This window comes from Ictidomys tridecemlineatus, chromosome 14 (assembly GCF_052094955.1).
Source record: "Ictidomys tridecemlineatus isolate mIctTri1 chromosome 14, mIctTri1.hap1, whole genome shotgun sequence".
NCBI lineage: Eukaryota > Metazoa > Chordata > Mammalia > Rodentia > Sciuridae > Ictidomys > Ictidomys tridecemlineatus.
The window spans coordinates 40,193,424-40,209,149 of record NC_135490.1 but is presented as its reverse complement, the minus strand read 5'-3'; the positions used below and the strand labels follow the sequence as shown (position 1 = coordinate 40,209,149).

General features: G+C 34.4%; 1 protein-coding gene across 2 annotated transcripts in view; it reads right to left on the bottom strand.

Annotated features, from left to right (window-relative positions):
- Positions 1-15,726, bottom strand: part of Msr1 (macrophage scavenger receptor 1) — a 75,000-nt gene that overhangs the window by 24,851 nt on the left and 34,423 nt on the right. The window contains exons 7-9 of one of the 2 annotated variants that reach the window (XM_005330792.5): positions 11,318-11,407; positions 7,242-7,295; positions 3,632-5,008 (exon numbers count right to left, since the gene is read on the bottom strand). In XM_005330792.5, coding sequence (XP_005330849.1) covers positions 4,965-5,008; positions 7,242-7,295; positions 11,318-11,407 — 188 coding nt within the window. In that variant the 3' untranslated portion in view covers positions 3,632-4,964. Of the gene's footprint in view, positions 1-3,631; positions 5,009-7,241; positions 7,296-11,317; positions 11,408-15,726 lie in introns of those variants that run through there. The other variant, XM_078031091.1, reaches the window with a different exon arrangement.

The window sequence follows — 15,726 nt, the reverse complement described above, 5'->3', positions numbered from 1 at the left end:
AGCCATCTGCAAGCCATGCAGAGATGCCTTGTGGGGAGCAGCTCTGCCAGCAGCTGGGTCCTGGACTTCCAGTCTCCAGATCCATGAGAAAATGAATTTGTTATTTAAGCTACCAACTTTTGGTGTTCTGTTTTGGTATTACAACCAGACTCACACAAATTTCCTTTCCCCCTTTTCAGTTATGTTTTGAATTTTGGAATATTTATAAGAAAGAGGATCAATAGAGAACCTGGGTGGCATAAAGTTGAAAATATAAACATTTTCTTTAATTCATAGATGGTAATTACAGCACCAAGTATACTAACTAGGATGTGATTTCAGCACAACAAACATCTTGTTTTTTAAAAAAATGAGTACTTAAAATTCTCATTTAAGAGCTATGGGTCCAACTTAATGATGGAAAAGGAAGGAAGGAAGGAAGGAAGGAAGGAAGGAAGGAAGGAAGGAAGGAAGGAAGGAAGGAAGGAAGGAAGGAAGGTCCTATTTAAAAATTACAGAAGTACTTATTAAGGACCTTAACTACCTCAATAATACCTGAATACATTAATAATAATTTATTCAACTGGTTACTCTCCATGATTAATATGTTATGTCTTCTTTTGGTGCCCAGAAATTACATCCTTGGGTATAGTTGATGTACTGATTATGAGATTTAAGAATATAACAGGAAAGAGTTCTGGGTGGAGGATATTTCATGATAGGATAGCTAATCATTTTGCAGGTGGCAGAGGTATTATGCTGAATGCCATGTGGAGTTTTTGTGAAAATGTTGTGCATACAAAAGGATGTTTACATTCAGCTTTATCGGTCAGCATTTCTGGGAAGTGAAAATTCAGATTTATACAAAACATTATTAGGAAGTAGGGTCATTTGCTGAAGAATTCACATTAGAATCTTGTAAACAGCTTTCTAACTTCCCTGGGATTCAGGTATTTGACTTTGAAGTGGATCAAGCATTATGGGAGGATTTCAGGGACGTAAAAAAAGAGAATAACAGTAGCACCGGGGAAAAATCAAAGAGTCTGTTGGTTAAGTCGTAATGGGAAGAATTTCCCGGACACTTCATGTACAAGCAATCTATGTTGTTCTAAGGAATTTGGTCTTGAGATTCACATTATGAGAGCAGCACATTTCTAGAGATGGCAGGTTAAGGGACCAAATAATAGATTGTGAACCTATCCTCAAAGGCGCTTTAATTTGAACAAAGTAAATGACCTTGTGTTAGTTCACGTAAAGCTAAATTTCTTGCAGCAGAATAGGATCTTTGAAGATCTTTGGAGAGGGGCAAGAAAGTTTTTTGGTCCTCAGAGATTGTGGAGGGCTGGGAAGCAGGGTGTCAGATATTTCTTCTCCATCTGCTTTCCTGCACATACTGTATGAATTTCAAATTTGCTGGTGCGAAAGACCTGGATGGGTCTGTATTGATTTTTTTTTCCCTTCCAATTGACTCTGGTGAGTCAGGCTGCAAGAGTTATTTGGGGTAGGAACTAAATAGGACAAGTGCTAACTGCTTGATCTATTACTGATTTAAATATCCATTTAAATTTAAAGACGTATTGGATATTTATGCTATTAAAGAACATAACTATTGTGTTACTGAAATGCTGTATGTCTTTAGCAACAATTTTTGCAATCCCAGCAAGCTTTAAGCACCACATAACCATCAAGAATTAGTAGCATTTATCTAATTTACCTAGAGTCATCATTACTCTCAGGTATATTCTGCTCGGCTAGCTCATAACTAGTGCGACTAAGGAAAGAACACTGTGGAGTTAAAAAAAAAGAAACAATAAAAGAAGAGAGAGATCAAAGCAGCCAAATGATACTGAGAAATGTTAAAACTGAGCCAGTTACTGAAATCAAGATGGAATATTAACAGGTAGCTCTTCCCCAGGTGCACATAAGTAACTCTCATTAGTGATAATGGACGCCCTGTGAGCATTGTAGGAGTCTATGCTTCTGAGTAATATTCTTGGGGGAGAGACTGCAGGCAATGTCTAGAGCGGTTACAAAGGTGGAAACATAAGCAAATAAAGATTAATCAAAATGGTTTTTTTGAATTTGACCTACTATAAGACTTTATATCTTCTCAGAGTCCTCAAATTATAAAGCTTATTCTAGGAAATCCAACTGCTCATTACAAATCTTGTTCTCTCCCCTCCTTCCACAGACTCCCTATTAAATATTTGTACTATTTATTCATGTATATATGCACACACACACACACACACACAAACACACACATTTTAAACTAGTGTGAGATGTTGAATAAAAGTCATAGGGACTTTGGAGAATGATAGATTTGGCTTGAGTTTCTGCTCTTCCACTTATTAGCAGTAGGCCTCAGTTTTTAATCCATTAAATGGAGATCTTAATAGTACTTACCCTGATCACTCTTCTGAAATTTAGATAGAATGATGTATCAAAAGCACATGGTGTTCAGCCAGTGCCCTTAAGTGTTCATGATTAAAATTAGTGATCTGAGTGCTTTGAGAAATTTGAGATTGAACTGAGTCCTCAATTGAAGTGAAACCAAAGACAAATAAATTTTTCTTCTCTTTGTATGAGATTCTGAATAAGATACTCAAAATTCTTATAGTCTCATTGGGTCTGAGCAAAACATAGTAAAAGATACTAATAAACCACACCTCCATAATGTGACTGTGTAGGACAGAGCCTCACAAAGTGCTTAATTGAATGGTAGGAATTCTTTCACTTGACTGAAACACTTGTTCTTCTCATTTAGGGTGAGAACATACTGAACAATTCATTGAGACCAACCTTGGGGTTTGGTATAGACTCCTTATCATTGTACAATGATAAAGTTGGTGAAGTGGGTGCATTCAGACTGGACAGCATCTATTTTTTGTCTCAAAAACCTATATTTAGTCTGGGATATCCAATGACTTGTGAATTGAATCCCCTGGAACTGCCTCCCAGGATCTCTGGGTTCAGGGTCATTCTCTAGCCAGGGTGGGATCAAGACCTGGTGGCAGGAGACATCTCCCACACTCAACCTGGCCTCTGGTGAAATGTGGGATAGGAAATCACATCAAATTAAACCATGGACAGAGGCCCAATTTATCTCTAGATGTTTGCACTAACTAGCTATTCAATGGTGATGGTTTGCTGATACTGAGAACTCTGAAAAATTGGCTAATCATCCCTTTCTTTCATCCCTGGAGATTCTGGGGTCATATAGTAACAGACACAAACCAGTTTCATTGAAACGCTAATTTGTTCCTGCCTTCTTATAATGTTCTCAACAGAAGCATCCTGGGCTCAGGCTGTGTCTTTCAGAGTCCGAATACTTGTTTTATTCTCCTGACATTTTGTTCTGATCTCTGTTGACAGCTTCCATCCTCTGGTGTGCACTCTGTGTAGTCATTTCTTTTATTTATAACTAATGCTCTTTACACAGACTCATTGATTTGTGATCTGGTCACACTTGCATTGCTCTTATATAAAATCTTGTCTTATTCTCTAGCATTTTTTTCATCCATGACATTTATTTAGCTCCCTGCATTTACATTTTGCTTTCTCTCTTATTACAACTGCAGATTTAAAATGTCTGCATTACACCAGAGAGGAACAGCAGTTTCCGTTCAGAGAGACCACTGTGAACCATATCTTATGATTTTAAAGCACTTTATGATATTACAGAGCATCTTCACACACAGGATATCTCATATGGTCCTCACAACAACCCTGTGAGGTAGGTGTTAACATGACCGTTTAACAAGGGCAGGGAAAGGAAATGAAGAGAGACACATAGACATACTACATGGAATTCTACAAGAACCTTAATGGTGTAAACCTTGGGGCTGTGTGTTAAAACTCGAAGAAAAGGAGAGTGTGAAAATGTGGTCACACATTTCTCAGTACAGAGGCACTAAAAAATAACATGGGATCATCCCACATTTTTCCAATACTTTTTTGTCTGCCTTTCCTACTTCTTCAATTTCTTCCTCTTCTTCACTTACACAAAATAACTCTACTTCTACTAAAATATTTATCTTTCTCCAGAATTTATACTTAAAGCTTAAAATACAGAGAGATTTGTTGTAATGATTTTTTTTTTCAGCATTGTTTTATCATTGCGTAAGATGTTTTTGTTTGAAATAGGTAATTTAAGGAAACACATTTTGGTTCAAATGGGTTGAATAAATTATCCAAAGCTCCACATTACCTTACTTTTTAAAAACTTGAAAAGTAATATGCTATAAGCTGGAGATCAGAAAGGAAGGTAAACTAAGAAAACTAAATCAATTTATTTTTTTTAATATTCTAGGGAATCTTTATCTCCTCGGAACACTTATAAAGTCCTGTTCTTTCCCCATAGAGCTCTAGTATGTTATAATTGCCGGCTTGTCTGAATCTCTCAGGCACAATTATCTCTGCAAGGCCAGAGACGATGTCTATCTCACTAGTTGTTACATCCTGTTTCTGGATGAATACAGTGAACATATGTTAAGTGAATGAATGAATGAATGAATAGATTTTCTTCTATGCCATCCCTAACCTTGGTTGAGAATAATGTTTTTAACTTAAAGAACCACATATAATCAGTTCTCATATGATCAATTCTCCTTAGGATCTGATGAATTAAAGAGGGATTAGCATGACTAAGAGAGTGAACAGCAGAGGGCTGCTGGTCTGGTACCTGAGGATGGGCCTGGGCACCCCACCAGTCACTGCATGGGAGAGTCAGGCAAGGGGTGCAAAGGGGATAGGGGTGATGGTAGGAGAGTGGAGAATGTATGAATGTGGCAGTGTGGAGACCCAATCAGCACCAAGGATCAGGAGAAGAAGCCAGTAGAAGCCAGGCTTGACACAGGAACCAGGGTCATTTGGAGGAGTCACAAAAGGAATCTTGGAAGTCAGTTGTGTTGATGACTTGTCCAGAGGTGAAAGGCCTTTTAATTAGATGGAATCAGAGAGTGTCCTGCCCAACCCACCTGATCTTAAAAGGGTCTTCCCCTAATATGATCAGGAAGTTGTACTGGTCCTGACATATACATAAAAGAGGAAATCAATGGTTATTTTTATTACATTTAAATTGTGTTTGAAACATACACAAATATATATTAAAATAATTCAATATGATCCTTTCATATACCACAGTTAATTAATTATGTGGGGAGCAAGTTATTTTTATTCAGCATAAGTTGGTACAACTTTATGAAGCCATTTGTTAGAATTAATCAAATTGTAAAAATATGCATATAACCTTTGACCTATTGATTCTACTTTGAGTAAATCCTATATTAAAAATTATCCTCACAATATCATGTACGAAGTTGTTGAATATTAGCATTATGTATTAAAGCCAAACAAAATTGAGGGTTCAAGATTAGGGACTGAATGACTCTATTATGATAATTATGGAACAGCTGAATATTGGAGTAATGTGTAGTCCTTCAGAGGAAAGAGAGCCGTATATAGTGACAAAGACAGATGACAGACACATCAAATTAAACATGAAAAATATAGAACATTTTATATTAGATGTACGTGTAAATGATTCTTCCTTTTCAAAATATTCTGAATTTGTTATATATATTCTTTGGGGTAGGCACAGAGAGGAATATGAAGTTTATGTACACATATGTACATAAGTAGCCCTCTATGGATTTGTCAAAGAAAGTATGCACATAAACTCCAAAATAGCCCTGAAAAATCTGTAACTGACATCATTTCCAAACATAGTTGAAAAAAAATCTTCCAACCATTTGATAACCCCAGGTAACAGTAGACAGTGTGACTGTTCAGTTTACAGACAAAATAAATAAATAAATAAGTTCCTTAGTTTCTAAACTCAACTAGAGTGAGTGTTTAGAAGCTCAGAGAAAGCCTCAGGGAAAGAAAATAAAGACAAAAAAAAGTAAAGGTAGAGATAAAGATACACATAAAGCTGGGGAAGAGAGACTGACAAGTGGAGCTCAACTGAACTTAAATGGAGGAAAAGGACAAAGGAGAATAAGAAGAATTTTGTGTAAAAGTGACCATCTTAAAGGAAAAATACACAAAAAAGAGAACACAAAAAAATATACTAATGCTCCCGTTATCTTAATATAATCATAAAAATGATAATACCGCTAATACCAAACACTCTAAGAGATACACAATATTCTGAGTTGTTCAACTTCGAAAGATCCTGCTATTGGCTGCTATTCACAATCATAACCCTACATTGTCTAAATGTGCCAGCCATACATGGTATTAGGTTAAAAATCATTTTTTGTGAAAGCAGAGATATACTGGTACTGAATTTTTTAAAACAAGCATTACAACTAAAAATTGCAAGATTTTGGTACATCAAAGGATTTGCTATAATCTGTCTAACATGCACCCCTGAATAGACTATAACTCTGTTCACATCAGCTGTTCTCTCTCTCTCTCTCTCTCTCTCTCTCTCACACACACACACACACACACACACACACACACACACACACACTACATGCACTCCTAATGGTAAAGAAGCCTCGTTCCTCTTCATAACCCTTTCATTGTATTAATGAAGCTTTCACCTAGACACACAAGAAATAATGCATAATAATTTTGTTAAAATAATATTATTAATATTAATAATAATAATAATATTGTTAAACGTTTCGTTTAACAATAAGATGAGCTTATTTTTTGAGGTCCATTTTATAGATTCTCTACATGGCAACCTGGGGCCTGCATTCCACTGACAAAGATCCCAGCTGCTAAATCTATTCTGTTGAAGGTCTTAAAGTCTAGAATATGGAATGTGACCTTTTCAAGGTTTCAGTAAAACAAAACAAAACACCCCTCCTCAGCCCCTGACCAACACAGCCTTCAGAGAATTAATCTGTCAGGGTTCTTGGGCTGTCTAAATTCCTACATATAAGGTTTCAGTTAGCTCAGTTTTAGTAGGTAAGGAGGCTGTAATTGTTTCTATTCATAAGCTTGATTTTCCCTCAGTGGATAGAAATTGACTTGAGAATTGAACAATTTTCTATGTGGAATTTTTAGAAAATAGTACTCATCACAAAAACAGAATACAAATGGGTAATGAGATTGAAAGAGTTGCATAATCTCATCTATTTGTTTTACTCCAATTAGCATGTTTTATTTGTAGAAAACTGTGGCTGGCTTCCACAGACTCTCCATGGATCAATGCTGAATTTCTCAAAGTTTGTCTCAAGCTCAGACCACCAATATCACAATCTTATTGATTACAAAAATGCATACAGAAACTATAAACTTACTGTATGTGCTTCCACTTCCTTTTTCTCCCTTTTGGCCTTTTTGTCCAGGATTTCCTTTAAAAAACAATAACAAAAAAAAAGAAATTGTTTTTTTTTTTTTTTTGGTACTAAGCACACACCCTCACTGAGTGCACCTCCAGCCCCAACAATGCTGCTTTAAATGGAGATAGGACATCACCAGTTAATCTAAAATATCAATGTATAGCAACCTATAGATAATGCAAAATAATAATTATGCAGATATTAATAATAATAACAATTGCATCACTTTTGAAAACCTAATGCAAACCTGGTATACTACCTCAAATTATTACAAAGCTGATGCATATTCCACTTTTGTAAAACAAGCAAAGCTGATGTGTAAATAGTTTATTTTGTACTTATTCATTCTTATGTTTTTCTTTTCATCTGACTGTGCCTCCCTACCATCCTGGGGAAGCCCAGTATCTTCCACCTTATCCTAAACCTTTTTTTTTTTTCCTATTATAATTTACCTATCTCATTTTCCATTCCTTTCTGACTTAGCAGCCAAAGCACTAGACTGTGGATGGATTGCTGAGAGTGTTGAGATTCTGACAACCTGGTTCCTGACAGAAGGCAAAAAGGTCTGTGCACCATATGAACCACTAGGCTGGTCACTTTTGACTTCAAAAACCAGCATCCATTTACATAAAGATGTAGTACAAACATTATCATTTTATAAGGGGCAAAGATTTAAATAGACCTGGAAATATTGCTAGACCTTGATCTTTGCTAATGATTTGCTAATTCACACACAGTTACATTTTTAAAGGATACTCAGGAAAACATTCTTTAGTACTAACAAGTGATTTTTATGGTGAAACTTCATGACAGTAGCACTGCTCTTGATTATTAATTCTTCCAACAGGCATCATATATCTATCTTCTAAGGAATTACCTTCTTGCATAAACACAGGACTGATTCTAATGATTTCTGGCTGAAGATCAAAATTTTGTTAGCATTTTTTATTTCCCCCTACAAAATCAAGAATCTCCATAATTCCATCCAAAATACATTATGGGATGTAGACACTAGGGGATGTAGTTTAAAAACAACAGAATTTTGAATGACTCTAATGGTTTAAATACCTCTATATTGACTTAGTCTGCTCTGTCACTTAATAGAAATGTGGCTGACGACAGTCTTTCAACTTTTAGAGCTAAAGCATATTCTTCTGTGAAATTTAAAAAAATAAATCTTTCATTGGAGAGTTGCCTTGAAAATGAGTAACAATATTTGCAAAGCACTTGTTCATAAGAGAAGGGAGTTCCTCTATTATTATTTCCTTTTTTTTTTAAATCTCCCATAGTTTAGCTAGAATCTGATGCCTGAAGTTTTATTCTCAATGAATGAAAGACAAAGATCTTTTCATCTCAATTCAATTTTTATGGTATACTTTTTAAATTTTCATTTAAAGTTGTAATATTAATTTATTGATTAACTGTTGATTTCTCTAATTTATTTTGTCTACATCTGTGCTTATTTTTGGACATTTGTCTTTATTTGCCATTTAGAGAAGATTTCTTCTGACCTCTAACATACCAAATCTTTAAAAATGTAATAGGTAATGAGTATAAGACTTGAAGCACTTAAAATGTACAAATTATTTCCAATTGAATTTTATTTTGAAGATATAATGAAAGCCCAACTATTCTTATTAGAATAATATAAAGAGAATTTCTTGGTTTTGAATTAATTTACATATTATTATTTTATTCTGTATCATTAAATTAACTTCATAATTTTGATTGAATAATTTCAAGTAGTATTAAATTGGCAAAACAAAAATCATTAAGTAACCCAAAGCCTACCAAACCTCTCTTATCTTTTTGACCTAAATTTGTCATAGGGCCAAATTTTCAGATGTTCAAGAGGAAAAATCTAAGAAATTAAAGGAAAAAAATGGTCTAGAGAGTTAAAACAAGATGCAATTAATCAGTACTAATTCTTTACAGAGAAGATAATATAAAATTATACTGCTTAATTTCATTACTTCAGCATTAATTTCACAATTAGGAAAGAGAAAAAGACTGTGCATCATTCTTGAAAGTCTTTTTGCACAGCTATGTCTTGTATATTTGTTTTAATGTTAATTTGTAGCTTTATAAAACTAGGAAAGTATAAAAAGATTCCAAAACAAAACTTTATTTTGAGTTTTCCTGGGAAGCTAAATGACCATTACTATTTCAGATGGATCATAGACAAATAGATTCATTTTTACTTTAAGTTTACAGTAAAGTTATATTATTTCTTCTTTTTTCACAAAATTATTTTAAATTATCTTGCAACTATAAGTAGCTTTGAAATTGCATCAAATTTAAGGTTCTAAATATATTTGTCTATTGAATTCAAATTGCCCATATTGGAAATGAGATCCCTGATGTTGTAGATAATTTTAAACAAATTACGAACACACACTTCTTCCTATATTGCCCAAAAAGCCTGATTAAAGGTAGATGGTTTAGAGGTAGTTTATACATAAACACACCACTCATTTCAGATAATCACATCTCTAGTGGAGACTAATTACAGGTTGCTTATTTGTGGCTGTCATATACACTGATGTCATCAGCAACACTGCAACACATTTCTTAGAACTTCTAAAATCCAAAGCACTGATGATACCTAATGTCAGTGAGCAAGTGGCACAACAGAAATTCTTAATTCATTGGTAGGAATGCAAAACAGTAGAGTCACTTTAGAAGGCAGTTCAGCTGCTTCTTTCAAAACTAAATATGTTTGCCATGCAATCTAGTAAATATACTCCTAGATAGACTTTGGTCCATGAAAATACATGCTAATAAAAGGTTTGAGTGGTTTTATTAATAGTTGCTGAAACTTGGAAGAAACCAAGATTTATTTCTTTAGGTAAAAGGATAAACCAATTATGATAAATCCATAAAATGCAATATCATTGAATAATAAAGAGAAATGAACAAGCAGGTAATGAAAATATGGAGAGAAACCTTAAATACATCTTGCTATGTGGAGGAAGCTTGTCTGAAAAGACAACATACTGCTTGTTGCCAGCTGTATGACACTGTAAAAGGCAAAACTATGGAGATAGTATAAAGATCAATGGTCTCTAAGGGCTTGGCCCATGTCAGAGGGTAGTGATGAGCAGATGGAAGATAGGGGATCTTTAGGGCAGTGAAAATATACTGTAGGATGGACATATGGCAATGATGGACACATGACACTATACACTTGCTAAAACACATAAAATGAAAAACACAAACAGTGAACCCTAATGTAAAACTTTAGTTAATGATAATGTATCAATACTAGTTTATTTATCATTACAAATTTATCATACTGATTCAAGATGTTAATATGGGAGAAAGTGTGTGGTGATACATTGGAGTTCTATGTTTTCTGTATGATTTTCCTATAAACCCAAAACTGCTCTAAAAATAAAATGTTAAAAATTAGATCAACAATAGAGATCTTTTTCTCTTGGTAATAATTTACATTGATATTACAAAAAAATTAGGCTTACTTTCTTCTAAAATTGCTATGCAGAGTACAGTGTCCAAGCTTAGGCTATTGGCCTCATTGGTGGAAATACTGTTGTCATTTGTATAAATGTTAAAGAGCTAGACCGTGTTGATTATTAAGGATTAATAAATATTGCAAGAAGTTTATTGCACATGAAATAAGATTTCAGCATTTTGCCAACTGTGTCTTAACAGAGTTTGGCCAGTTGTGGTTACAGGGGTATTTATATTTTGCTAGTTTGTTTTTCTTTGCCAGTCTTTCCACTCTGTTTGTTCTAAGATAGATACCATTCTTCATGGTGACTTATGATTGTATAGAGTGCATAAATCCTTTGTGTGTGTATGTGTTTTTAAACTATTTTCCTTCAGGACACAGAAGCTTTCCTCAGGTGGACAGAAACCAGCTTCAAAAAATTTTCTGACCACAAAATAAACGACATGTGTGTGCTACTATTCCTATTATGATGAGCATTTTTTTGTTGTCCAAGAAATTTTCAGAAATGATGATCTGATGTTTATTTGCATATTTGACAGCAGAATGCACAGTATTAAAGTACCTGTCCTCCCCGCCTTTCCTGTAAATCCTGGGAGTCCCCTCGTGCCAGGAAAGCCAGTTGCCCCCCGATCACCTTTAAGACCTGGAGGACCTGCACGGTTAATGAAAAAGAAAGTGGTTAACAGTTCATTGTTTACATAGTTTTGAAGGTATTATAAATGAATATGAAATAAGTGAATCTCCAATTGAGGATAGTTTCTTTTCTAAAATTTCACTTGTGCCACTGAAAGATAAAATAGGTCTAAACATTACTGCATTTAATACATTTCAGATATTCAACAAATAACATAATGTTAGAAGTAAAAACATATAATAAAAAAACTTGGAGTTTTAATTAGAAGGTTTATGTAATTAATCAGGAATCTTTTAAATGTCACATTTTTTGCTCTAACTGAAATAATGATTTTCTAAAAATTGAATTTTTAAGATTTGTCTTAGAAAAATTAAAACTCAAGCAATGAAAATTATCAAAGGATATTTATTTAAAAATTGGAGTACTAGTTCTTCAGTTAACTGCTTCATGTCTTAGACATGTTCTTACATATTCCATTATAATCCCATATAACGTAAGCACACACACACACACACACACACACACAGACTTATTTATGAGTATATAGTATATACATATATAAGTCAAAGCTTTTATATACTTAAATTAAAATTGAAGTGGCCATTATTTTTACCCCATATCTATGGTGGCCATGAAAGCCTATGGAATAAAATATTATATTCTTCTGGAATAAAATTTTTCATCCTAGAGTTCAGTGATTGAAACAAACTAACATAAAATAGTTTATGTCTTATTTTCTTATTTTAAGTGTAATTATCCATTCATAGAGATTCCATTAATTAAATTTTCAGTTGAATCTTTTAGGGAGCCACATTAAAAGAGGCTTGATTAATTTCTTTCTCTAGTATCAACCTTTTAGAATATTGCCTTTAGTTCACAATATTCAGGAGGAAGAATTTATACATATTTAATTTATTTTAAAAATCATTTCTTGAGATTCATTCACATAGACACCCCCAAATTTGGCTGTCCCTAAGAAATGTTCAGTTTAAATATATTATTATAAATAGTAAGAAATAATATTCAACTCATTGTAAAACTTTGATTCCATCAGAAATTAAGCATATGTTTTAAAAGAATTAACTTAATTACTCAATATATACTAATTTGTTTACATAATTATATATATATAATATGTTCTATATATTTTGTAGTATATATTGGTTGGATTTTTTTATCATACTGTCTAAAAAAGTCTAACATATTCTCAGGGCAACCTGATATATATTTATACCTTCCTTCACTATAGTCATACCTCTGAATTAGCAGTTATTATCTGCTAGGGGATTCTAACTAACAATAGGGGGCAGGGGTTTTAATTAGAAGGTTCACCAATTGCATATGAGGGAATGGGGGGAAAGGGAAAAATAGGAATAGAAAAGACAGTAGAAGGAATCAGACCTAACTTCCCTATGTTCATATATGAATACATGACCAGTGTAACTTCACATCATGTACAACCACAGAATGGGAAGTTATAATCCATGTATGTATGATATGTCAGAATACACTCTACTGTCATGCATAACTAAACAGAACAAATAAAAAATAAAAGAAGCACTGACACTAAATTCTCTCATTTAAAAAAAATTAAATATTTTCTGAATCTTAATAGTGTACTGTTCACAAGTAATTCCTATTTCCACCGTTTTTTTTCCATTAAGTGAACAAATATCTATTGAGCACACATACTGTGCCAGTCTCTGCATATTCTTAGAGTTTAAAATATCCTTATCCAAAAAGATCTTCCAATGTGGTGACACAGTAGGGAGAGACAGATGGTGAGATAAGCAACAAATAAATAAAGAAGGTAATTTGGGAAAACCTAAGCGCTGTCATCTACAATGCCTTGGGATCTTCTTTAGAGAAGGAGAGCAGGGACCTCTCTGATGATGGCTCATTGATTGTAGCACAGTAACACTCAGAATGCAGCTGTTGGATTTATGGTACCTTTTCAACAAGTGAACAAATACACTCCCCAATGAAGCTCATGGGATATTTTCATAGAAATCAATCAATGCTTAGACCATTATGGGAAAAGTTGAAGCAGATTCTATACGGTAGAGAGAGTTATGTGACTTGTTGGTTTGAAATATGGCCCCTAACCATAAACTCCACTGTTGAGTTTTATTCCAGGAGACTGGATTCTCTGAGCCTTTCTGGTAGCATTCAGCTAATTTTCTTTAAGATTCTGTGCCAGCTTCTAACTCACAAACAACGTAAGTGCAATGACACAGAACTTCAGAGTTCAACTCACTTGCATAAAGTTGGCCTGATAATTATTCACATATATCCTGGATTCTCAGCTCTCCATTCAGGCTTCTTTCTGCCATTGTGCTCACTAGGGTTCAAATGCCATTTCTGGCATTTATCTGCTGTTCATTGACCTTGAGTGAGACATTTTAGCCTCCCTGTCCTTCTGTTTAATAGGCTTATTATTATTTGTCTGTCCATCACAGACAAATGTGATGGCTAGAAGTAATAAATATAAAAAAACACTTAGAAAAGAGTCTATCATATAATGAACACTTCATGTTAGCCTTCCTTCTCCTTCTTTTACTCCACCTCCTCCTCCTCCTCTTCATTCTTTCTCTCCTCCCGTAACAAAATCATTATTTTCACCAACATTTTGTGAAGGCTGCTAATTTAGTTATATTTAATAATATGTACACAATTATTAGTGGCATTGTTGGATTTATCAACACTATCTTTAACCTCCATAAGAAATCTGCTTTCAATACTCAGCATACAGAGAGACAGCCTGCAGCTGGCAAAGTTCCCTACTCAACATGTATTTAGGAATTCTGTCTTTGTTGAAGCCTGAGGGAAAGCCCTTGCTGGAGTGCAACAGGGAAAAAGGGTTGGAGTGGAAGTAGAGAAATATATGAATATAAATATTAATAAAATATGGTTCCCATCTCCCAACATCCACAATCAAGGTAGACTCAATTTTCTACTATAGGAGCTTGATTCCCTTGGTGGAAAACTTAGGCTATACAAGAAAAATACATAGCACTGGTGGATGATGAAAATTTTGTGCCCAGTGGAGACTTAAGTTCTCTCTCAAAGCATCATTTGGAGGGATCCCTTCCTGTGTCTATAGGTCAGGCTACCTTGCTATTTTTCCACTGAGTGTAAATATTCCATTACCTGGCCTACAAATTTTCCTTTGGAAACTAAGGAAACTTTGAGCATTATTGTCATGAAAGAATGACCATAAATCTGGTTTTCAAAAGGATAAGATCAAGAATCCTTGATCATCTCCCTGATAAAATTACTCATATTGTAAGCTCTGTGAAGTTAGCACAATTTCTGTTTCCTCCACAATGTACTGCAGAACCCCAGGTATGGAAAAGGTGCTCAGTATAGAATTTTTCAGGTGAAAGGGAGAGATCACACTTTCTGTGTGCTTCCAAGGAATTAGCACCTTAAAATTAATTTCTATTATATTATTTTGAGTTAAAGAATATTTTATTTTAATATCCACTCTAGTGCATGACTGATAAATATGATGTATTTGATGTATTGGTTACTTAAGACCACTCTGATGACCACTTAAATTTCTCAGATATTCATATCACAGTTGTGAGTGTAGGTGTTGACTTTGTCTAGCTAAGTTTAGTGCATATAGGTAGGGGATTTTATGAACTTCCTCAATTCAGAGAGCAGAATTTTTGTGACTGTCTACCATGCAGTCTTTAGTTCCTGATCTCAGTGTCAGATTTGAAGCAATTAGATAATCCAGCAGAGTCTAGAGAGAATACAGCAATTAAGTTTGGAAGAATCCATTAGGAGAGATGTTTCATAATTTGAAAAGTTTTGTTGCCATGAATGAAGCCAAATGACAATCTGATAGCCTAAAACAGCTGATTTATCACAGCAACAACTATGTCTAATTCTAATTAATGAGAGAACTGGGCAATACCTATTTGTGGAAATAAGCAGTAACAGCTAAACCAAACTGAGCCCTGGCTAACTGAATCCAAGAAGCTTTGTGATGTTGCCTATGGCATTAGTGAAACTGGAAACTTAAATCCCTCTTTCTGTCTTAAGTATCCACAGAATGAGCTTCAAAAGATGCTGCCCAAGATGAAGTCTGGAGCAGCAAACTGTAGCACAGACTGAAGGTTTTGGTTGATTTATAAAGCTTTGACCATTGCAGTTTGTAATAAAGGAGCCCACAGATCCTTGACAACAGTAGCTCTGGCAGCTGCTATAAAGCTGGTAACTTCCCCTGCTTAAGACATTAATGTACCATTGTTAAGATCTGCTGAGCACTAGTCAACTAGAAGAATCTTTCTGAGTAAAAATTCTTACCTGATATCACTTTCAAAGGC